The 26,489-nt window shown below is 36.1% G+C and overlaps 1 protein-coding gene across 1 annotated transcript in view; it reads right to left on the minus strand.

Moving 5' to 3' along the window:
• Positions 1 to 976: 976 nt before the first annotated feature.
• AGTPBP1 (ATP/GTP binding carboxypeptidase 1) overlaps positions 977 to 26,489 on the minus strand; it is a gene marked incomplete at its 3' end in the record, with an annotated part of 63,260 nt that continues 37,747 nt past the window's right edge. Inside the window, exons 21-27 of the mRNA XM_080362870.1 lie at positions 25,548 to 25,701; positions 24,692 to 24,872; positions 23,104 to 23,233; positions 22,626 to 22,757; positions 20,802 to 20,978; positions 15,154 to 15,314; positions 977 to 1,154 (exon numbers count right to left, since the gene is read on the minus strand). Of these exons, the coding sequence (XP_080218996.1) occupies positions 977 to 1,154; positions 15,154 to 15,314; positions 20,802 to 20,978; positions 22,626 to 22,757; positions 23,104 to 23,233; positions 24,692 to 24,872; positions 25,548 to 25,701 (1,113 nt within the window). The remainder of the gene's footprint in view (positions 1,155 to 15,153; positions 15,315 to 20,801; positions 20,979 to 22,625; positions 22,758 to 23,103; positions 23,234 to 24,691; positions 24,873 to 25,547; positions 25,702 to 26,489) is intronic.

Consider the following 26,489-nt stretch of genomic DNA (forward strand, 5'->3'; position numbering starts at 1 on the left):
GGAAGTTACAGTGCTATTTTATTCTCAGAGCAGGGTTAACGTTGGACTGAAACCAGGCAAAAGATGTTAAAACTAAAATGCACCTCCCCTCTTAAAGCACTTGAATTGGGTATTTAGTTTATGCACCCCAGTAAAGTACATTCTTTTTAACTACATGCATATTGGACAGGAAAAACTGAGCAACTGAATAGCTGAACATACATAAGGTGTATATATCTAACCACTTCTTGTGGTCATGTACACTTAAAAAAACACCCTTTCATATTAAACCATGCCTATTTTATGTGAAAGAGTTTTATACAAGTGTCTATACACAGGCTGCATTTGTCACTCTGCAAAATTCCTGAACTGTGAAGAGACATTATGTGTTTTCACCTAGTACTGTGGCAAAACTATATAATCATCAGAAACAAGAAACAAGTGCAACAATTCATACATCACTTTTTCATTTTTAATTTAGTTATTATTGAATGGTTCCAGAGCAGGCACTACATTACTTCAAAACACTGTCAAGTATCTTTGAAATAAAACTGAAAAATAACCTCTTCACCTCAGTATACATACGCGCATATACACACACATACACAAATTAATTTAGAAAATCTGTACATACGTGTTTTTCAGGAAGCAATTCAAAGAACCGTACCACAAAGAATTAGTTTCTGTACTCTGACACACCACAAATTATAACTCATTTTTCTGAATATAGTGTTTAAGGACACAAAATGCCATGCGGTGCTATTTAGTAGAAAATGAACTGGTAAATAATCTATTCAGTGCTAAAACAAAACACAGACCTCCTTAAATAAAACAAATGCAAATTTATCGGAAATCAGAAATACTTATTGTCCTTGAGTTAAGCAGGCCCCAGGTACTTGTGTTTCCTTAAGCCTATATCCCCTTAGTAGACAAGAATGAGTATTTGACTGTGAAAATCCAGAATACTTTATTTCCTATTACTGGCTGCAAAGATGGTTCAAGAAGGGAATATCCTTGTTGAATCTGAGTCTGAAAGTCCATCTTCTTGATTAACTGCCTCGTAATCACCCACATTTTCAGCTAATTCAATGTCTTGATCATCATTACTCTCTGCACTGTAATCAACTTCTTCAAGGAAACGAGGCTCATCTTCATCCAAAACGTATGTAGTGGGGCTATAACGAATAAGAAATTGCATTAATATAATGAACAAGAAGTTACGTGATTCATGTTAAAAGTTTTACTTGGAACAATACAATCAGACAATGTCCCATATCTTATCCTGACATACCATAATCCAAAAATTACCTCAGAAAAGGGGTGGTTTACTTGAAATTGTGTTGATTTTTTAATTGCACTTAAAAACAGCTGGGACTCAAAACCACATTTGTAAGACCCTGAACTAATTAGTCAGTCATACACAATTCATTATCCAAATATGCCGTGACAAATGAGCTACACATTATAGACCTACACTAATGGCCTATAGGCACTTCATACAAATATAGCAATATCAGAAGTTGTTGCAGAAGGGTACAACTTCATCAAGAAATAGCAGTTGCTATAAGGTATAAAGAAACTCAAAACCAGATGTGAGTCTAAAAATTCATTTGGGAGATCTCTGTATTTTATTAAAGCACACATTTTACAGAAAAGTTTTGTAAGAAATTACACTGAACATTTCAGAGATGACAAAACAAGGAGTCACATTTCCACTTACAACTAAGTTCATTTATGAATCACCTGTCTCATCTCAGTTCCTCACACACTTGTACGCTGCTAGACTTTAAATGTTTATGTTAAGCCATGCAGCTCAGAGGCACTGGATTTATGGAACTGAGGCACTGCCCACAGAATGGTCTATATCCTTGAATAATTGCCTCCAAGAATAAGAGGACTAACACCTTTAGCGTTAACTGGATAAGATTAAAATACAAATTTCTGATCTTCTCACTTACCTTGGACAAAGAAAGAGAAAAAAAAAAAGTGTTTTCCAGACCCAGTTTTACAAACATACCTTTGGACATAAAAAGCTATCTGCTTAAAAGTACTTAATATTCCTAAGTACTTCATAAGTAATTTTGTATTCAGGTGAAGTCCAAAGGAGGTTTTGTAATGCATTTTACCTAATAATCAAATCATACAGAACTCATACAAAACAGTGAGAATGTTCTTATTGAGAAAGATCATAGGGTGATTGCAGAAATGTTTGCATATTAATTTTGATGGATTTTGTCTTACGGCACACAACAGCCTAGCTTGGCTGTGGCTTTATAATTAAAAGGATTAATCACTGCTTCTTTCTAAAGGTCTTTTAAGAGCTTAAGTGGACCATCAGAAATCCGCAGTGCAATCTCTACTCAATATCAATATCACAGTATTCTTCCTCTACCTGTAGGCTCAATGACATGCTACACTGTAATATTTGTGCTGTTGACGGTTTAATTCAAATATTGGGAGAAGAAATGAGAGGAATTGTTAGTCCCAGCTTATAAAAAAAAAGGACAGAAGACCTAAAATAGTAAGAAAATAAATTACCAAGTTTTAATTCAGTCATGATCTCTGGATTTACATTTAAAACAATCTGTATCATGGTTCAGTGAACAAGCTCATACTTACTAAGCCATGTAAAAAGGAATGCCCTAGAAAATTAAAAACTTTTAAAGATTATTTAGGCTATAACCAGGGCAACAAACCACTACATCGGTTAATGAACTGGGTGTTCAAAACAAAACTGCTTCTATTTAGGAGAGAATAAGAGTGAGGAAATTAACCTGTATCTTTGGTAAGATGCATCTTTCATTTTACAGGTGGGGAACCCAATATACCATAAGGATACACATTTTGCATGAAGAACCTGTGAAAGAACCTGCAAAGGGATACAATTTTTCTGTGTTTTCATCCTGTGATGGTTTCTGCCCTATGAAGTCACTACCTACCAACACTTCTTCTAAGAAAAAAAAAAAAAAAGGAGGGGGTGGGAAATAAAAGTTTAAATGTTTCATTTATTTAAAGAACAAAATGAAAGGAACTTCACCAAATATATCACATTCCAACAAGTGCACACCTTTCTTGCAACTTCTATTTCTAATCACTTAACACAGTGTGCACAGAGCTTGACTGACACCCAGGCTGATCAGTGAGAATATTCCATCCCATTAGCATCATGCTTCATATTTAAGAAAAAGTCAGATTTTTTGGCTGCAGAGACCCGATTCAGCTCTGCTCTGTTTTGGTTGAATTCCATTTGGGAGTTCCTTTAGTTTGGCCTTTTGCTGTTCTGCTGTTTTGCAGTGGCCTCTGGGCCTTTCTGCCTTTTTTCTTTGTGCTCCGCCCCACCCTCCAGATCGGCTGTTCAGGACCAGGGTGCTCTGTCTGGGAATGGTTTTTTGGCATGGACAAGGTTCATGAGAAACGGCACTGAGTATCTTTTATTTTATATTCTATTTTCCATTTTGAAGATTATTATTAGTAGTGTGTTATTTTGTTATTTTATTAAACTGGTTTTATCTCAATCCACAAGTTTCTCCCTTCTTTTTCCAATCCTCTTCCCTCTTTGGCAGCGGGGGATTGAGTAAGTGACTATTGTGGTTGCAACTGCTAGCTGGGTTTAAACCGCAACACACAGGTATTGATTTGTTAGCGTTTGTATGGGAGGAATCCACACTGCAATTGCAGGATAGACTGTGTAATTCAATTCATGGGAAATGGAGCTATTAAATCTGAATGTTGGCCCAATATTAACTAATAATTCTGAATACTGAAAGAGAAAACTACAATGAGCTATGTCAATGACAAATATTTTATCAACCACTAACAATAGGATATTAATGCATTACAGTAGGCACTTATAAAAATTAATGTTAGTGAGGTATAATATAGAACAGTAAAGCTCTTTAAAAGTTCTATCCACTCTTTGTCATTATTGGAAATTTTAACTGGGTCAGCTATGTGAGTTTAAAGAAAGCAACCAAAAAAACCTATTTTAAGGAAAAAGCACAGAACCGGACACACAAGCAAACCACATAGTTCATCTCTTCAAAGTGGCTTGCCAGTTCGTAGGATATGTCCTACTTCATAATGCCTTGAAAATCAGACAGGTATATGTATTAAATATAGACTTTTCTTTCATTTGTACAAGTTTATTTTATTTATTCACCTCTGTGTTAGCATGTAGGCATACCCCTAACTTCTAGAAGTTCAGTCACTGTGCAGTCTTGAAGACAGTATGTCTGATGTAACACATTTTAGACGTTTCCTCTGGCATGTGTACATTCAAAATTCTCAACCAAAACTGCGTGGTGCTTTTCTATGGCATTTCCCATTTAATAAAATAAAATAAAAATTAACATTATAAATTACTTTCTCTGTTCAAGAAAAGTACCATTACTTTGCAGTTTAACCTGAGCTAGCAACCACAACCATGACAGCCACTCACTCACTCCCCCTCCACACCCCCAAATAGGGGAGGAGAACCAAAAGGGAAGGGAGAAATTAATGGATTCAGATAAAGACAGTCTAACAGAATAACGAAATAGTACTAATATACCACCACTACTAGTAATATATATATATATATCTATATATAAAATGGAACTATAAAATGGACTAGTGGATTATAAAAAAGATACTCAATGCAATTCCTCACAAACTCGGTCTGTGCTGAGCAGCCAGTCCTGGGAAGAGAGAGCACCTGAGTGCTGAACAGGAGATCCCAGGGAGAGAGAAAAAAGAGGCCACTGGAAAACGACAAAAGGGCAAACTAAAGGAACTCCACAAAAACAGAGCAGAACCTGAACGGTCCCTGTCTCCCCAGCCAGAAATTCAGCTCTCCTGAAATACAAAGCATGATGCTAATGGTATGGAATACCCTCACTGATCAGCCTGGGTGTCAGTCAAGCTCTGGCCCATCCATGCCCGCCTTCCCCGCTGCCTCACATCTGCTGACAGAGAGCCCAGAAAGACCTTGGCTTCTGTACCACAACTAAGACATCAGGAAGTTCTTACATTCTCTTTGTTCCAATCCAAACGCACTGGAAAGTTACTTAAGAAAAACATTAACTCTGTCGCGGGTGTTCTCTTGTTGTTCTCAAACTAAATCCAAACGACGACGGTGCCAGCTACAAAAAGGGAATGTTTCTAACTACATGAAGAAAATTAACTCGCTTTCAGTCAAACCAGAACAAATTAGAGTAGGTGAACTTACGTCATTTTCAAAGTTACATAAACCTTTAACACAAAACTGGCTCTGATAACTGCCTCTTAGCTTTCTACTACATTCCAGGACAATGCAACATGATTCTCAATAATTTATTACTGAAAACAAATATTGTGATTACAATTATTAACATTATTTTTTCACATTCCCTTTCCTGAGTCTTCATTCCTTACGTAATGGTATCCGAATACTTTCTATATTCAAAGGAAAAACCTGTGTCACATACAAATCATGTACATTTGCCTTCCCATGTTTTCTTCTGATCTAGCAAATGTTAACTTTGGATGTTTAGCTCTCCAACAATCTTTATTCTAAAGGTTGGCATGAATCTGTAAAGTGTAATTATTACTCTCCTGTTTTGTTGAGGCTGGGTCACAAGAAATGTAAAAATCAAAACAACTGAAAAAAATTCTTGCTGTTTAATCAAATTCTTTATTTGCCTCCCTGCCGCTCCCCACCCTCGGCATATGTTGTGACAATATATTTTTAGCTGCCGTCATGCTGATTCTATGGATTTTAATTTCCTAACTTTTCCCTTGGGCTGTCTCTAATTAACTTGCTCAATAATTCCTCTTCCTCTACTGCTACACCTCCTGCTTTTCCTTTTAAAAGGAAACCATTATTTTTCTCAGGTTAGCAGAAGTTGTTTATTACACAACTACAGTTCTGTAACGTAAGGGGTGCCATAATCTGTGTATTTTCTTTGAAGTCACAGCAATTAAAAGATATGAAAACCTGAAGTTTTGAAGGCTCGTTTACCTAAACAACAAGTTATAGGTAGAAAGATGAACTCCTGATTAACACACATTATACAATACTGTGGTCATCATCCCTTTCATTTAAGGAAAAGTATTTTCTACATCTCCTGCCATTGAAGACACTGCACTTAGGAAGGAATACAACTTTTTACAATTACAATATCTTGCTATGTTTTTTCTTATTTATATTAATGCTCCAAACATATTAAAATGTACTATGTTAGTGAATAGGTTTATTTTTTCAAATTAAAATTTTATTTGTCCCTCAAATGATATACTTCGATTTTTCATTATCCATATGACTCAATTACAGACAAATTAATGCACAAGCCAGATGCAACCATGACCAATTTCAATTCCATCAAGATCAGCAGTTTTCTGAGACTACAGGGGAAGTATATACATTTTAAAACTTTGAAAGAAAAAAAATTACAAATATTCCCTGCCAAACTATGGAGAGTTGCAGCTACTTGAGGAGCTGGGAAAGGAAGGAGAGAAAAAAACTGAACAACTAATGATTCCTTTTAAAACCGCATTTCCAGGGGTGGGAAAATTGTAGAGGAGAAAAGACAGTCAGGAAGTATCACAAGGGAACTGTTTCTCCATACTTTTAATTTCCCTTTATGATCTACAGTGTCTTCTAGGGATCAGCAATGCTGCTGCAGTAAGCACCTCACACATGTGGGTACATGTGCCATCCCCTTTAGGAGCTCTTCACCTATGTGTTTTTCCCAAGTAGTAAGGATATTTCCTCAAGGGAATTTCCAAAGCTAAAGAGAAGAACAACATGTCCAACTCTTTTCTAAGCCATAAAAGCTGGGTATCCATATCCTCACTTTTGGAGTTACAAAATTTCACTCCACAGCTTAATAAAAAGTAATATTAGCACTTTCTTTGTGCTGTTGCCCTGAAATACTTCTTGTGAAACTCAAAACTAGATTAAATTAGTTGGATTCAACAATCGTTGACTGTAGTCCACACTAATATTTGCATCATACCACCAGGAGTGGAATAAAAGCTTGAAAGACTGTATGAAGAATATGTAACAACTTGTTCATCATACTTTTTTTCTCTCCTATATTACCAGTTTCCTTATTTTTCCCTAAAGAAGTCAAACAGTACTCTGATGCTACAACCTACACAGAACCAAAACAAATCACTTCCACTTGGGTCAGAAGAAGGTCTTGGTGCATGGGCACTGCCACCAGGCCCACCAGTAAAATTCTGGGTCTTATTTTTGATAGCTTTTTCTTCCAGCCTTGTGAAAGGGACAAACAGGACAAAAGTTGCAGCATAAAATGACTTATTTTAAACTAAGTTGTACTCCTTTTAAACTAAGGTACTGGAAGAAAGGCAAATAAAAGCCCAAATGCTTTGAGAGTAGCATGCAAAAAACTTTTACTCCCAGGTGAAGGGGATTAGAAGTATGCAAATGTCTGGGCAAAGTTATTAAAGAGTTATTAAGGGGGAGAGAAATAAAGTAGGACAAATCCAGTTTCCTTCTGACAGTCTAGAGAAAGACCCTTTGCAAAATCTTGGACACATTCTCACTGCATGTACCCCCCACCACTTGCCCCACCAGTCTGATGTCTATTCTCAAGTGTAAGACTAAGTGCAGGAAATGGATTTTTATCAGGTTTTTTCTTTCCCACGGCTCCTTTTGGCAGTCTTCTTTTTCTACCATTTTCTAGACATGCTGGGTCCCAAAAGCTCAGTCTGCTTCCCTGCTGTAATTAAATGAAATTAACAAACAAAAATACACCATGTTCTAGAACACACCAATAAGCCTCAAAACAATCAATGAAATGACTAGAATTTCCAAAAAGAGGTCAAGTTATTGCGCAAAGGATAATTTCAGTAAGTCCTAACAGTTAGGCTGCAGTCATGTGTTTTTGTTTCAGTGCATACAGACCCTATCAAACCTGTCAGCATAACAACTATAATTCTTACTACAAGATCAGTATTACATTTAGTCTAATCTTTTCCATTTGGAACTTGGGAGGAAACATTGGCAAATGGGTTTGAAATAATTAAAGAAAAATAAAGTGCCTAATTCATCACTTAAAATGTTAAAGTGCACTGCCAGAGGGAAATAAATCTACTTACTGCTTTATTTTTCTTTAGTCAAATATGTTTCAGACATAGTTCAAAATCAACTCATGGAAACTCAGCCTATGTGTAATGAAATACAGGTGGTATACTTTAAAATATTAACATTTACTTGGTCATTTTAAGTACAACCAATACAACTAAAATTAATTTGAGAAACCCTCAAAGTGCTTCTGTGTGTTTAGTCTTCAACGTTTAAACTTGCCGGCTTATGCTCTGAAGCATTAAAACTCTGGTTTTGTACGAAGCAACATCAGTAAAATCCAAAATATAAAGGAAATAACTACAATCATTTGTTGCTCTACTCTAATATTACAGAGACATTACCACTATGTAAAACTACTCTTTCATACTTCTTATTAATGAATTTTCTACCTGCATTTTCTGTGAGTAGCTTCTCGTTCACCTCTAATGTTAAGTAGTGAGCTGTGAATCATGTAAGTACAAGGAAAGTATAAGCAGTACTTTTGTTATAATAGAATAATGGGAGTGCAAGTCTGTGCATATAAAGCAAGGAATTATGTGACTATCTTCTGATCCATGAGTGCCTCTGAAGAGAAATAAAAATTAGCTTTATAAATTTTACTAAACAGAGGCTCTTTATATATTCCCAGCACTCAAGTGAAGAGATACCTAATAAATACATACCTCAGCTGATAGATATTTTTAATATCTTGCCTAGAGCCATGCAGCAACACTGAAACTTCAGCACTTTGAATATAAGGATTGAATGGATACATGGATGAGAAATGGACAACATACTGCACAGACTGGGCATACATGTTTCAAGGAGTGTAAATAATAATCTATTTTGAAAGCAATAAGAGATAGGCAAAATTAAATTAAAATATAGTTTCTGTTCATTACAAAGAGAGGGACTTCTGCTGCACAGAAAAAGCAGACAGTTCCTTACGGGGGTGAGAGGGCAGAAAGGAAACCCTACCAAGCAAACACTTCCTCCAAACAGCAGTGAGGTCTTATGCAGCCAGGTAGCCCAATTCTGTGCTTCAGCTGTAAGGGTACCTAGAAATACCAACCATGCGCTTCACTACATTTCATCATCATTGGACTGCGAAGTGGAAAAAAGAGCTCAAGAGTTTGCTGAGCCTTATTAGGTGTCACTAGGAGCTGGTACTCATTGTGTATCTAAGGAAATGAGTTGTAGCCTTCTAGCAAACTTCTGGAGGGCCTCTCAGACCCCAAGATGACAAGAAAAATTACTATTATGGAACCTGAGTGAACTGCAACATCTAGAAGAAGTGTCCAGTCTTCTTTTTCACTGTACAAGGGAAACAGAGCATGGTTTGAAAACTTGTTCAGTGCTCATACAAAAATATGCTTTAATAGAACATAACCTCCTCCCCGCCCCAAACCCCAAACAAACTATGAAAGACCAGGCAGAAATCCATGCTGAACCATACTTTGGCTGTTAAAAACTGAGTATTCCTCATGCTTTCATTTTGAGAAGGAAAGATCTCAGCAATACCTGTCTACTATTTCCTCATCCAGTACATCCTGAGACAGTAGAAATTACCAAACAACGACTGTGCCAGCTACAAAAAAGGAATGTTTCTAACTACATGAAGAAAATTAAATCACTTTCAGACAAACCAGCACAATCCCTTTACAAAGAATAAAAAAAGATAATGTGCAAACATATATGATTATAAGACATTTTTATTGCTAGTAGTGGAGGTACCGTGAACAAAATTATAGTGACGTACACACATGGCTTCTAAGGCACATTGCACAGATATAAAATTATAAAATATCAACCCAGTTAGTCGCACAGCAAATGTCTGTTATGCATAGACATGGGTCATTTCTGTCTCAGAAGGATACGACATAATGAAAAAAATTATCCCTTCATATTGTTCTAGATTTACTAGAGAAATATTTTGCCAGGCTAAGCATTAGGTGCCAAAATATTTTCCACTGTTTCTAATTAGAGATGATTGCTTAGTTAATTATGGTTAAACAAATCTATCTGACGATGCACCAGCAGGTACAGACAAACCAATGGCTGTACATAAGGCTGCCATAGTTAAGCATAAAGTTTAAGAAAATTCACCCTTGAAAAAAAGGGACAGTGTGATATTAGGTCAATATTCCAGTAATGAAATTGACAGGAGTACAGTTTGCACTTTTCTCTGAAGAACTTTCCCTTTTAAGTGTCTGATTCCACTCCCACTTTTTAAATAAAAAGCATTTCCATTTAATTAAATTAACTAAGTCTCTGTATAAATATGATTATCAAATCACTTTTAAGATGGGCTCAGAACGTATAAAGTCAGGTACAAATACATAGCATATTTCAGTTTCAATGCCACATTTTAAAGACAAGTTGTTGGAATTTACAGGTTTAGTTTTTCCATCACAGAATCTCACATACTTTATAAAGTATAATACTTTATATCTATAAATGTGCACTGAGAGCAAGGTACCTCTTTATGCTACATATTTATCTATTTTAGTGTTGTTAAAGTAGATTTATATTAATAGATTTATACTTACTAAATTTAAGATATAAAGCTATCAGACATTAGCAAAATCTAAAGTGTTAACAGATTTCTTCAATCAAGTGCAATACTTCCTATGTCGATGTTCCTTATCTGATAAAAAAATGTAACTCTAACCATGCACAGAATCTGATTTTTTCCATGATCTTAATTTCTTTAGCACAGAAGCATTTCGTTAATACCCTTCACCATCTGTAGCAGTGTAACATGCAAAGCTCAAGATTAGGGGAAAATACTTTTTTTTTAACTTTTTCTATATAAAAATTAAGTTTCAAAACATTGAATGAAGCTATTCAATGATCTCTCTCCAACTTACAATTTGTTTTGCTGTACAATTACTTTTGCAATTTTCATGACCTGGTCTTTTGAGATAGAGACTGAACCTTCCTGTTTTTTTAAGTTCCTGAGTATCAGTTACCTTCCTCACGGAACAGGATTATAAACAATCCCATGTACAGTCTCAATAATATTTACTTTATTATGAGTCTCATATTATTTTTCATCTATGCTCACATGTGCTAAATCAACTACATTATGTTTTTGCAGTAGTCTGTTATTATTGCTTTCAGTAAATCCAGTATAAAACAGTCCCCATGCCCCTCTCTTCCACCAACAAAGCATAAATTAAGTCAGAAGCAGTTTTCCCAATCTCTAGCATGGTCGGACTTTACATGCAGTTTACATGCAACTCATTTTGGTACATAAGAGTTTTTCAAAGAAGTTGATCAACTTGTGTGCAGACTAACTATTACTGGAAACCTGTTCCAGAATCAGACCATAACCATTACCTTTACTGTAAAGTTTAGTTTCACTGAAAGTGGAAAATCTCTCGATAAATGACTGTGCTGATGTTCTGGTTTTGTTAAAAACAAGACCTATTCTCTTTTAGTGATTTTTATTTCAGCTAAATTCTTCTAGGTGGTTGTGCTTCTGAGTTTTAGCCTGCACATTTTTCCTAGGATGCTGTACTCAGTGCAGATAAGAGACCAACGGAATGCTGAAGAAGCTCGTGTTTAGATTTATTACTATGGTAGATAAGAAAACACTGATAAGTTCTCCTACATTCTGTAGTGAGAGGCGGCGTGTTTGAGGAGGGGTGGATGGAACAGGTGACTAGAACTGACCAACAGAAGTATTCCATCCCATAATTGTCATACCCCCTATATAAGAGGGTGATCATGAGGGTCAAGTTTTCTTCGACCACGGCCGGCATCCAGAGAGGACCCTGCCTGTCTGCCTGTGATCTACAGGCCTCAGGCCCTGCATCCTGCAACCAGGTTCCAGTTTGCTGTGAAGTCCTGCCCATGACTTCCAGGGGCCTGAACTGCAGCTGCTGGAGCCGCCAGCTCCGCACACCCAGCTCTGCTGCTGAGTGACGCCAACTCCACACCGAGCACTTGAGATTGGTTTTGTATATTTTATACATATATTCTCTATTTATTAGTAGCATTAGTAAAACCCTTTAAAACTCTCCAACTTGAAGTCTAAGTCTCTCTTTCTTTCCCTTTATCTTTCTTATCATCTTTCCTATCTAAAGGAAGGGTGGTGAGAAATGAGGGGATAACAGGGAGCGTCTGCCACGGTTTATTGCTGCCTTGCCTTAAACCTTGACAGCTGATCTACTGAAAGGTTCAAAAATATTAGAAAACATTAACTCTGTTCTTAGTTTAACATAAGAATTAGCACCAACATTTAAGCCAGGCACCAGTGCTTCTTTAATACAACTGCACCTAATTGTCTACTGTTTGCAGATCAGTTAACCAGAGTGCTAACACATAACCAATTGCTTCTGCCCCCCCCACTACCCAGGAAAGGTCAAGAACTATAGTTACGTTTCTCACTCACTTTCTTCAAATGTCCTTAGAACTGAATTTTTTGTGCATGTGTTCATGTAAAGCGGTATATTAGAAGGCTGACTGGTACAGGACTCCTCATCCTTTTTTATCCCATTCTGACACAAAAGCGTTTCTGATGTCTTTAGCTCTCCAGCAGATACTATGTACTCATGGATAACATTCCTCAATTCAACAGGTGCTATTTTAAGGCCACTCCATCATGAGTAACATTAACAAGCTGAGAAACCCAGCACATAATGATTTGCCAAAGGGCAGCCACTAACTACCTGTGAACTGGGATGCTAACTTTCTCCAGAGAGACAACATAAAATACAGATTCTGTATCTGAGGCAGCAATTAGTATCAAGATATGTGGAAATCTGGGTCTGTTTCTCAATTTCACCCTGATTATTAATTACTCACAACCACATCCTGATTCAAAATGCTGTAATTGAAGTTTAGTATTTAAAAATATACATTTATACTGAATGTTTGTTCTACTAAAACTGACAATGATGTAACACATTTGAATGGGAAAAATATACTCTTATTAACATATAATAGTAGCTGCAAATGAAAGAAAAAAAAGTAAAACTTTAAAAAAACTGGACAATATTATAAAGAGGCATAACATGTCAGTATTAAATTTTGAAGTTCAGCATGTTGCACCAGTGCACACAAGGAAGTCAAGAAAGCAACACATGCCTACTGTTTAGAGGCTATCTACAGTAGCTGTCAAGTGAAACTGTCTTACAGCCAGCCTGTATTTATGGATGAATTTGTATTTACAAAATTATTAAAGAACATATGACAGAAATGCCAAGGCACGAGTAGCTTGGCTGTGAAAGTTCTGAGGGAGAGAAATGCAACTAGATCATGATGTTAAAGCCTTGTATTCTCATTACCTAAACTAGCACTCCAATTTGAAGCTGACCACAACACCAGCACTCAGTGTCTTTTGAGGACAGACTTAAGACTGCCCCTTCGCACAGAACAGCTGAGGTGGGAAGGGACCTCTGGAGGTCATCTTGTCCCACAGCCCTGCTCACACAGTGCTACCTACAGCAGCTTGCCAAGGATCACATACAGAGAGCTTTTGAATATCTCCAGGTATAAAGACCCCATATCCTCCATGGGAAACTTGTTTCAGTGTTGCAGCACTCTCGCAACAAATACATAACACCATATATATGTATATACTATGCTTAAATTTGCCTCCATGCTTAAATGGAGTTTCCTCTATAGTTTGTGCTCATTGCCTCTTAACCTGTCACCAGACACCACTGAAAAGAGCCTGGTTCTCTCTTGTTTAAAACCTCCCTTCAGGTGTTTGTACACCTTGATAAGATGCCTTCTGAGCTTTCTCTTCTCCAGACTAACAATCTCGGTTCTCCCAGCCTTTCCTCCTATGGGAGATGCTTCAGTGACTTCATCATCTTAAGGGCCCCCCACTGGACCCTCTCCAGTATGTTCATGTCTCTGGTACTGTGGAACCAAGAGTCTGAAACAATACTCCAGGTGTGGCCTCATCAGTGCCAAGGAGAGGGGAATAAACACATCCCGCAACCTCTTGGCTACACTTCTCCTAATGAAGCCCAGGATACCATTAGCCTTCTTTGCAGCCAGGGCACATTGCTGGCCCATGTTCAACATAGCATCCACTATGACCCTCATGGCCTTTTTCTGCAAAGCTGCTTTTCAGCCCCCAGGATGTACTAGTACATGAAACTGCTCCTCCCCGGGACTTCGTACTTCCTGCTCTGGCAGGGGGATTGGACTGGATGATCTTTCGAGGTCCCCTCCAATCCCTAACATTCTGTAATTCTGTGTGTGCACACTGTGGAGCATTGGTCTTGTGTGGTCATACAGTAATAACAACCCCAACTGGTATATCAAACCTCTAGTTTATTAAATATTGCTGGAGTGCTGACTGATTTGGAATTCACCTCCCAACCCCTCACTCCAGCTTTCATTGGTTTCTGTAATTTGGTTGCGGTTTTGGTTCTGAATTAAAGGTGATTTAAGCTTATTATTTGCTTGGAGTTGCTTTGGGGTTCCTCTGTGACACGTGGATATTTCAGTGAATTATATGAAAGGAAATTAGCAATAGTACACATACTTTTGCAAGCCTAGCTAGAGCTTTAGAATTGACAACTTAATAAGCTCGCTACTGATCAGATACATTTCTTTTGTGACCCAAACCTTATTTCACATCTTAAACTCTTTAAATGTTGTTATAGATCTCTACCAAAGGGGAAAAAGTTTAAAAAAAAAAAAGTTTGGAAGAAAAACTTAACAGTTATTACTGTGCTTTTAACTCATGTACTTTAAGTTTGTCTAAATACATTTTTAATACTATAGACAGTAATAATAAAAATGTTCTCAGAGACAACTGAGACCTAAGACCTACTGAGTTATACTGCATATATAATAACTCTCTGATGACATTAAAATTGCCAGTGTTTATCCCAGCAACAAATGTGACACAGAGTCTAACTCTGTATTTATAGTTTTCTTCACAAGTCTGAAGCAACTGAATTAACACAATAGATTTCATAAATATATATATATATATATATATATATATTCAGATTGTTGTTACACTAACAGGTCACAACACATGAACATGATCTTTGACGAGTACAAGAATATTTTTGAGAGAATCTTTACCTCACTTGAGAAATGGAATTTTTTTCCTGAAAAAAAAAGAAGTAAATATAATAAATTTGTACTACCTTGTCACTTTACAGCTCGACTCAATCAGCTCATTTTCAAGATCCAACAGACTAGAAGGCAGATCATATTCCAAAGGTGAGGACATTCTTTTTAAATGCAGCAAGCCAACGCAGAACTTTGCTCCCATCTCCTCCAGTTCTCTTGTCCCTATCTGCAATCCCTAATTTAAAAATAAGATTTACAAATACAAAATAGGTACATGCAGATGGACCGACATATACTGTAGAATTACTATTAAAAACACATTGTTATTTTATTTAATATACACTGTTGCTTTAAAGACAGAACAAATAATAACTGTAGAGTAAACAGAAAGGGTATCAGCAAAAATTCAGAGAATAACTACAAGATTACTCTAATGCTGAATGGACATTTCTGGACACATTCACATTTCTTTGGAGCTTCCTGGTCTATTCATGTAGCACATCAATATTAACAGGGATCAGACAGAGATCGTGTCCACATTTGCGAGTATAAATTATTTTTAAAACAAATGTAAGATTCTTCAATGTAAGTTCCATCAGAATGAAAGAATGAAAAAATGAGTTAATTTATATTGTAGCTGTAATCAAGCTAATTGCTATGTTCTGACACCTAAATAAGACTATTTAAGGCAAAAAAGTTACTCCTTCACACAAACTTCTCTTCCACTCCTATAAGTTAGAAGCTACATGTGTTAATTCTGAAAGCATTTATTCACTCATTTAGTAATTAAAAATAACAAAGTATCAAGAGCCATAGTTGTTTTCTAACTTGAACAACATATCAAGGCATTCTCCTCCGCAAAGAGTATTTAGGAGGCAGAAATTATATAATATTCTCCAAGTTTACTTATGTGATAAAGCCTCCCATCAGACAATTCTACACTTTTAATTTAGCAGTGTGATATGTAGGGACAGAACCTCTGACCTCAACTACTTTATGAAAAGAGAATAATATTCCAGAGTGATCCTGAACAATTATGGAATTGGCTAGTATTGACTGTACATACATTAACAAATTCAATGTCACAACCCAATTCAATCTCACCCTTTGCAAATACTGTATCTCAGGAGAATTTCAAAGGATTTTAGTTTGGAACTTCCTAAGCCTTCTAAGGTAAAGGGTAGTTAAAAAGAGTTTTGACAAAACAAGCAGGGAACCTGAAGAACCAGGAATTGAAGCTAAATCACCAAATAGAAAATACATGAAGCCAAAAGAATGGAGTAGGATTTTTTTTTACTAAAAGCTAAAAACCAGACACATATATGTTGCCAAACTGACACTGTATTTTAAAATGCAAGTTTTAAAAGAAAGTGTTATGTTGCTCTAGAAACGGTATAGTCTGTAAATTCTTCATGTACTTCTGTTTTGAAGATACAAACACAATAAATGGAAAGCTGGATTTTATTTTTCATGTGAGTTCTTTTTTTTCCTCTGTACTCTTCATAAAGAAGGTGCCTTTTAGTTACAAAAAAGCTAAAGTTACATCCACTATTCTAAACAGTGCTGTCTCCAGAAAAATGGTGCAGAAGAAACCTGTTAGCAGTGAACAAGAGTTGGATATTTGAGTATTATTGTTAATTGTAATACTACTTACCTCTTTTATAATGCTTCTGTGCTGTAGGTTTCAAAGCACTTTATTAATAAAGGAAGAATTATCCTCACTTTACAGATGGAGAAATGTAGGCAGAGAGGGTTGAAGCGATTTGCACAGTGTCTCACAGCATGTCACTGACCCCGCTGGGAACAGAAATCAGTTCTCCTCACTCCCAGTGCAGTACCTTATCCACAGAGGCCAATTTTTTGATTTTGTTTTGTATTTGTCTGCACGTCATTAACATTCGAAGACCCCAATCATACCTGGGGCTCCACTACGCTAATCACAGGAAGACACAGTCCCTGCCCCAAAAAGATTAAAATAACATTAAGGACAAGAGGCAACAAGTATGCAGAAGAGGAAGGAGAAGGGTAACAGTAGTTTCACTGTTACACAGATTACTAACGTGCACAACTTGATGGTTCAGAAACTTTTCCAATCATTGTCTACATCTGTTGCTGAAGAAGTTATCGTTAGTTGGCAGATTCTTCATAGACAGTGTAATAGGAGTGGCTTTAAGTCGAAAAATGGCAAGAGTACAGTATGAAAGTGCAAAGACAGTTGTTAGAAAGATATATAGCGTGTGCATGTTCTGTGGCTTCTATTTTCAGCACAGCAGAAAGAGGATGTAACTACAGAGAGACCTAAATTGATCATACTGGAGGTGGATAAATGTGAAATGTTTGGATGATAAAGTCTGAAGGGTCTACATACTTGTAGGCAAAAGCCCATGCCAAAGTCTAGATTGGCTTCTCTAATTTCTTAAAATCATAATGGAGAATGCAGTACCACACAGCTGCCAAATACCAAATTTCTTAATCCATTGTTATCCTTCCATCAGCCAAATCTCTTCATTTCCAAGAAACAAAAGACACAAATTCTATTTCAGGAAATAATAATGAAGAATTGCCCTAAATGAGAGACCTGAGGTGAAGTTAATTTTCACTGAAGCCTTAATTACACTCCTCTTTCTTGATCTTCTAATCACCTTCACCTGTTGTTCTAGTACCTCTAACTGTGGCCTATTGAAGTTCCTTAAGCACTACAATCACTTATTTCAAGCACAAGTTACCTGGAAGTAGCTGCTCTTTTTTTTTTTCTTTTTTTTTTTTTTTAAAAAAAAGCACAAAATTTAGTTCCTTTTTCTTTATATTTTATATAACTATCTTTTTTCTAGATAGTAACATTTTGGATGGCTGGTTGAAGTCTTCCTTACTAAACATTTCATGAAAACATCTTCACGTGAATGGAGCATCTTGGTGATGAACTTTCACAGAATCATAGAATTATAGAATCATTTCAGTTGGAAGAGACTCAGGATCATGGAGTCCAACCATAACCTAACCTAACTCTAGCAGAAACCCATGTCCCTAAGAACCTCATCTAAATGCCTTTTAAACACCTCCAGGGATGGAGGTGTTGCTACCTGAAAGCAAAGATGGAAAACAAAGGCATAACAGACTGTGACCTCAAGTTGAGAGGAATATTCCTGTAATAGGTACTCCATAAATGACAACAGCCATAGTAAGATTTGGAGAAGTCAGTTAGACAGTATAACATCTTGTTCTTCTGCCTTCTTATTCAGCAGAGCCTACAAAGATGTGATCATTTTTGAGAACTCAAAATCCAGAGACTGAAGAATCATGGTGATGAAGTTGATTGACTGCATTCTTGTCTCCTAAAGTCTTCTCTTCATGTGCATCATAAAATTGCCAGATAACAAAAGCTTGATTAGCTTAAAAATTCAATAATACCCTCAAATGTATTAATCTCCAATTAGGAAAGGCACTGTTTTCAGTTTTCAGGTGGTCTGAATTATTGAAAAAATTGTTCTTTTGTTTAGCATCTTAGTTATCCCTCTATAGCAGATACTGGAGCATCTTTTCACCTGAATGTTTGCTGTTCAATATCGTGAATCGCAGATGACTGAGTAACATTTGCTGCTCTACAAAGGCCCAATGCAAGCAGTTAAAATAAGATTGCTTCCAGCAATAGCTCTGTCACCAGGAATCCTAAATTCAGGTAAGAATCGCTAACTTCAGTTCAACAGCTTCCTGGCTGGACACAGTCTAGCATAATTGTCTGAGTAAAATGAACAAGAATAAAAAGAAAAAATGATGTTCTGATATTATCCAGCTTTTGCAAAGACTCAGCATTTCTTCTACAAAGAACAGAATTGTTCAGTAATACTCTTTGTACTTTGAACAAAATTCAGCGATTATGTCAAACCAGAAGAAGGCTGGAAAAGTGCTTCAGATCTTTAGATGATACATAGCCCAGACCCTCAGATCTGAATTGTCACGTCCTTTTGGGTGGGAAGTGGAAAGGGAGGAAATTTCTACAGTTTGACTCCTCTCTGTGTTTCAAAATAACATATTGTGGTACTAATTAGATGACGTATTTCCTAAGTTTATTCAGAGTTCCTTGCCGTGTTCTCTCCATCAGAAAAAAAAAGACTGTGCCTTTTCATGTCTTTGACCTTCTCATTGGAGAAAGGTTTCTCTTTTCCTGTCCTGTCTAGTCACTTTGGCCTCTTGGATATATCTTCTTAATAAGTCATAGTCACATTATCATAGTGAAGAAAAAATGAAAAATCTTCCTGCATGTTCACAGGATGACTAAGACCTCACAAATTGTTTTATTCCAAATAAAATGAATGTCAGAACAGCAGTATGATCTCATCAGCTTGCTTATATTTCATAAAAGAATGTTCTTCCGAGTAAATGATTTTTCCACAGAATTCAGCCATTTTTTTTACTTCTTTACTGAAGAAGGGTTTTGCAAGTTAAGTATCTTGAAAGTTTGTCCACAAAACATCTTCAATTCACCTTTCTTAAGAACTTTGTGCAGCAACACTGCTACAGTGATGAAGGTTCGTGTTTAAGAATATTCTGGAAGTTTCAAAATAAGCAGGTTGGATGAGTTATCATTTTTTAAAGCTCCATAATGATATTATCTGAGGAATAATTCAATATTCTGACAATAGCAGGAATGCTTCTGTTGTTAATTCACAAAACTTACTTATTCATGTAGTAGTTACAGAAATTCCTGCCAAAATATCTGTATCCCTTCTGCCTAGTGAGATAAGCATGGGTGTTGCAGCATACATTAATACATTAAATATATATTGTTCCAACTTTTTTTGCTCCTGCCCTGCCTGCCTGCCCCCCACACCTTGATCCCAGCCTTGTGATTCTCTTTTTGTGAAGAACCTTATTTGAGGCTTGTGGTCATTTTCTTGATTAGCATTCCTAAATTCTATTTTCAAGCAGAGGGAACTGTGACTTCGTCCATGAATGTTGATTTTAAAAACTTGCTTCAATTTGTAGCTAAATTTAACCCAGTGACTAAAGTTGAAGATCAGACATTAGGGTGGTTTTTCTCCTTTTTTTCCCTAAGAATATTTTATTTGAAGTAAGTTTTTACTAGTGAGATACTACAAACTGAATCACCACGTGTTTTCAAATATCCAGCCCTGTTAACACTTTGGAAGGAGACAACTTGAAAGCAAGTTTGAAGTCAAGAATACAAACAACTATGATGACTTCAGAAATGGGTAATTTGTAGTCCTGGTAACTTGAAAGTATTTTGATTCATGAGCCTGTTTCTGCAGCTACACAGGAAAATTCTGTAAGGGACACTACTAAATATCTGCTGAAGAACCATGAACTGCCATGGTGAAGTCTGAAATTGCTGCATGTAAAGAAATTTTTATTCTAGTATTGACATTTATTACTAGTGATTTTAACAATCTACTGGAAAGAACAGTTCTGATTTTTTTTTTATTACATGCATTCATATGTGTTACAAGGAATAATTAATATTTGTCTTGTTAAAACAGCCAATACACAGAACATACTTGTGGGGTGGGTTAAGCGACAGATGAAGACTATTCTGCAACCTATGATATTGTAAAATAAGTACTTTCACTCTAACATTAGTGTACACAGATCTTAGAAGAATTTTAGAAGTTTAAAGCAAGCAAGCACGTGGGGTTATAGAACAAGATAGCAATGCAAATGAAAGAAATTATAAAGCAAGCACAGTTTAATGGTTATATTTTCCTACCTTATATTTGCCCTGGTCACATCCACATAATGTGCTTTCCATTGTGTAGCTCCTTTGTACTCCTATCTCTCTCCACACAACAACTCGTGCTGTTGATTCTTTGGACTTTTCCACTACAAAGCTGCAGCTGCCCATGCAGAATGCTGGGGCAGTTTGACTCAGGATCTTGGGAAGTGCCTGCAGGACAAGAATTTTGAAAATACTGTGACTATTTTATTTCACTTATAGAAGCAGGAGGACACTTGGGGAATATGCAGTCACAAACTGTTATCAGAAAATTCTGCTGCAAGTTCAATTAAAAGAATAAGAATGAAAACATTTTTCCATCTTGAGTTTTCAAAACCCAGTGTGTTCAAGTGACAACAAGTTTGCCATTTCCTACTTACTAAAATCCTCTATTCAGCTTCAACCACTAAAATAGAGTGTTAGTCACGTGGGTAAGGAGCAGGATACAAAAGAATTCTTCAGGTGATAACCATCTCCTCCTAATTCACTGAGATAACTTTGTTAAACTAAGTGTACTACACACTCTATTTGATCCAGTTTTAGACCACTTCAACAATCCAATTTTCAGATTTAACACAGGTAGTATTTTCATCCAAATTCAGCAAAGCACTAGGTGCATATTTAACTTCAAGAACATGAATCAAAGTTCAATATAACTGTTTACACAATGGCTTTGGAAAAAGAAACCATTTTGCAAATGTATGTATCTGACTAATGCTAAATGACTACATTCTCTCCAGCTTTTACTTGCATCAGTTAAGCCAAATCACATGACCACTCTGAATTCACTGTTTCAATAGCATATATACCATTATTAGTGTAAGCTTGCCCAAATATTTCAGTTCACCTTTTGAAACCAAAAGGCTTTTCCCCACAACTCTCATTGAGTATTGTCTTCTGCGCACTGCGACAGTGCAGCTGAGGTGACAAAACCCCACATAAACATGTGGAGCAGCAGCCATGAATGGCACCGGATTCAGAATTCAGGAAATGACACAAGAAAATCAAGGAGAGAGAGAATTTTTGTAAAAGTGAACAAGAGCTGAGAAAAATCTGAAGGCATCTGTACTCGTTTGCATTCACAGATGCATAGCAAGCGCTTTAACGTGCATTCACATGCTTTTCAAGTTTAACTCTGTATCCCCTCAAAAAAACCACGGCCTTTGGAGGCATTAGGTTGCACAGATTTGCAGTTGCCACAAGGCGGCAGTGGAGTTACATAGAATAAAGAGGCAACAATTCTTAAAATCTTTCGGCATTTTTGAAAGCTTATACAATGCAGTGGATGTTGTTTGTGCTAGTTTGTTATCTATATACATATTACAGGCACATGTCTTAACTACACATCTTTATAAGAGGAACTTTGCCTATTTCCATACACAGAAATGGGCATTTCCCAGAGCAATTAAGTTTTTTATTTTCTTGCTGCTAGAATATTGTTTGCTATGCTTAAATGACTTTTTTTTCATTCGGTAATTGTAAATGCACAGAAGCATATTTTCCATGTATTTACTCTAACAGTAATGTTGAACAAAAAAAAAAAAGCATATATTTGTACAAAGACAGCCCTGCCCCCCAAAAAAACCACTCTACTAGCATCAAATCCTTAGCTGTATTAGTGCACAATGCTTAAAGCTTTTTGAAATACTTTGAAGTACACTCATGAACTAAAAATATTTCATTCTCAGTAAGTCTTCTTATGTTATAAGGTCACTATGTGCACAGAATAATATCAGGAAGTTATCTGAAAAGCATATTACAAAGTGAAAAAAAATACATACATTTTACAGGTGAAAAAGGTACAAATGTCAAACTTACCCTGTAACCAGGGTCTTCCATCACGTCACAAGAGGCAGCATTAACATTTGTGTGCCACATTGTCTCTTTGACGCTGCAGCCATACATAAATACATTCTTTTTACGAGAGTGACCATGATAATCACAGTAGACCTACAATAAAAATGAAGGCAAGGCATACAGAATTAACATCTTATAAAAGTAATAGAAGGACAAATAAAAATTTTTATTTGTACTACTGAAAGTTCCAAAGAATGAGAAACCTATATAATCTATTTGTGTGTTACGACAGAAAACACAGGATTCATCTCAGGAAGGTATAACCTTCTACCCTAGCAAATGAGACAGGTTTAGATCTAAAGGTTTGCAGAAGACTGGTTCTCCAAGTCAAATTTAACTGTGGCACAGTTTAGAAGACCATATTAAAATGTTTACTTTACAGACTAGCTACACAGACAAAGTTAAAAAGATTCAGAATTGCTTACACACATATACTCACCAAAGGTAAACGTTTTATGGCAGCCAGATATTGCAGTAACCCTTTAGCATGGTAAATAGTGGGATGCAGATCTGGATTTGGATTTTGCCACTGCCTGTTTAAATCTTCTCCACTTAAAGAGCAACGGTGGCTATTGTGGGGGGGTGGAAAAACGCATCATGTAGTCTGTATTATCATACTTTTAAATAAGCCTCCCCCCCACCTCAAGTTTTCCTTGTCACCACTGCTTTTTTGGAAGGAGTCTGGTAAGCAATAAACTTCAGTTTTCTAACATCCCAAACAATGGAAGGGTTTAAGGTTTTTTAAGTTATGTTACACAAAACCTAAAAATAAAGTAGCTTCTTATATGAAGTCAATTGTAATCTTGCTTAATTGCTGTTGAAACAGAAGTGTTGTACTTCTATTCAGCTTCTAGTTCAAAATCAGTAATTTTGAATATATGCTATCTTGACAATTTTGGTGTCTTGACTTCTGTAATACAAAAACTAACGTCAACCAGAAATCTATGACTTGAAATACGAAGTTGCTAGGAGACAAGTAGCTGTGAGAAAAAAGAAAAAAAAGAAACAAAAGAAACCAAAAACCCCCAAAAAACAGCAAACAAATAACCATCATCTCCATATTCAGTCAATTATCAGCAGTAACTTTAAACTTGCAGAAATTTGTGTTCACGCAGTCATATTTGGTACATTTGTCTTTAGATTGTGTCTGTTTAGACAGATTTCTTAATTGTCCCTGTACTAAACTTTCACTTGTATTCAGAATGATTTAATTCCAGGTGTTATGTTTTACACGTTTTTACATATATAAAGATGGGGTTTCATTAAAATCCATAATTGGTTCGATTTTTATTATTTTGTTCACAAAATCTTCTAAAATAACCACCAATAATTACATAAGAAAGAACTGTAAATTCACCATCCCAGAATTTCCATATCACATGAATTCCCTGTAACCAAGGAAATATAGACTTCTGAATGCTTACTTATCACAGTATCAAAAGGTTCTGATATATCCCTTAAATTTATTAAGAAAAGTGGTAGCAAGTGAAAGAATAACTTTACTTAAATCAGGATATTTTCTTACCCTTTCTCTTGCACACCTATTAACTTTCTCCCTTTTAATAACATTTCACAACAGCCATTTCCATAACATCCTGCTAAAAACTATAATATAAGAAAGAAAAATTACATAAAAAGCTTTATCAGATACAAGGACTGTTCTTTTTCATGAGAACCACAAACTTGTTCAGTTTTTCCTCAAAGAAGTTGTGCTGTTATGTAACACTATACCTACCTAAGACTGTAGTTCAAAGAGACAATTAAAATGCCGTGTCAATTCACATAGAAATGTTTATCAGCCATGAATAAATAAAAATGTATTTTATAAAACTGAAATTCATGGAATAATGCATCTGCCTTTAAAAAGCAAAAAAAATGGAAAAATCCTAGCAATTCTGTAAGTGGGTTTTTTCATATTAAGTATATTGCATTTGTATGTTGCTGGGATTAGTTTAATTTTTTTTTAAATAACAGATGCAAAGACTCAGTAGTACAAGTTACATATTTGTGAGTAAACTTATGCTTACTTTCCATTGATGACACCATCTGGATTGAGCATGGGAATAATTTTGAAAATGTAAGATTCTCGTAAACATTGGGCACTTGGATTATTGCTCATAAGGTATTCCAGCGTTCCCTTCATAACCCAGCTTGCATTAGTCTCTCCAGGATGTACACGAGCAGAGAGGAAAACATAAGGACGATTCCCTAAAAGAAGTACAGAAGTACAGTTTGTTCATTGAAAACAGGCAATAGCCAGCCTCATTTATTACAAGGCAAAATACAGTATTACTGATAGAGTTGGCCAGAACATTGTTATAAGGACAGTTAATTACATAACTCTCACAATGGAGCTCTACATTCAATCAATTATACAGTCACAACTAGTTTAAGCCAACAATTATGATGACTTTGATGCCTTTTTTCCTAATAGCAATACCGGGGTGGAGGAACAAACCAGGAATGCTGTCATAACTAAAGATCCTTTCAAATCACAGTAGCTTAGATATTAGCCTTGTGCAAGATTTTTTGGCAAGCAAATAACCCGAGCATTTGGAGAAAAACATTACTCAGAAACCAGGTATTTTCCTCAAAGAAGTGTTGTCTGCAAAATGTAACATACAAAAATATCTAGCAACTGATTTAAAATATATTAATATATATTATCTTATATATCAAGACATAAATATCCTTATTTGACTACCACAAATAAATATTAAATACAAAGTAAATCCTGAGTATTAATGCCTCTTAATTTAATGAAATTCATTAACCTTGTTTTACATTGTTATTTTTACAATGCACAACAATTAATAATATTTTGATAACAGAGAGATAGTTTTACATTATTTTCAGATGATGACAAAGGAAAGTCATACTTACTGAACTGACAGATATGTTCATAGTAATTGGACTCTGGCATGGCTGTAATAGTGACTAAGGGACAACTGTTGCCAGCCAAAGTCTCACAGAGAACATCTTGCCGAAAATATATCTGTTGAGGGTTGTGCATAGATTCCAGCTTGTGAAGATGCATCTTCATCCCAAAAATAATGAAAAAATACTTCAAATCTTTTGCAGTCACATATCGCAGCCTATTCCACACATTCTATTTAATCAATCTTTTTGTTTTTCTCAACAACATTCAAGTTTCCATCATACATGAAATATCATCCTTTACACCTCTGACTGACTGAATACTTCTCTTTCAGAGTTTGTTTTTCAAACTGCTTTAAGATGAAGGCACAGAAGGAACATTATTTTCTAAAAGATGATACTGTAAGGGTATGTGGAAAGTAAGAACCTCTGCTTCATTAAGGTTATCTGATTAGGGACTTTATACTGCAGAAGGGGATAGCAAGTAAATGGAGAAACAACAAACAGCAGAAGGAAACAATCCTGGCAGACCACACATAACCGAAACCATAGCAAAGACTAAAGTCTCCAGTCTCTAACTGACGGGCCATTAAGAATCTACAGGCAAAGCTTTTGAGAGGGGTACCTGAGGGATAAGGAGAAAACAAAAGGAACAAAAGGATTTGGGATATTCTAGGGGAGCCTGTGGAGCTATACAAAACATATGCACCTGATCCTTACAGTCTGCTCTGAGCTACCTCTCTGTGCAGCCCCACTCCCCATCCCATGCATTCAAGTGCTGTCTGGACAAGGTGTAACTAACAAGACAGGTGTGAGTGGATTTGGGATTGGTAACTGGAATAATCAAAGGTCTCAGCATCAGTAGCTGCAGAGGCTAGACCTTTTGGGAGCATCTCTGTTGTCACCACAGACTTTGTGTCCAAATTGCCACCTACTATTGGCATTGAA

The sequence above is a fragment of the Nesoenas mayeri genome (assembly GCF_963082525.1).
Source record: "Nesoenas mayeri genome assembly, chromosome: Z".
NCBI lineage: Eukaryota > Metazoa > Chordata > Aves > Columbiformes > Columbidae > Nesoenas > Nesoenas mayeri.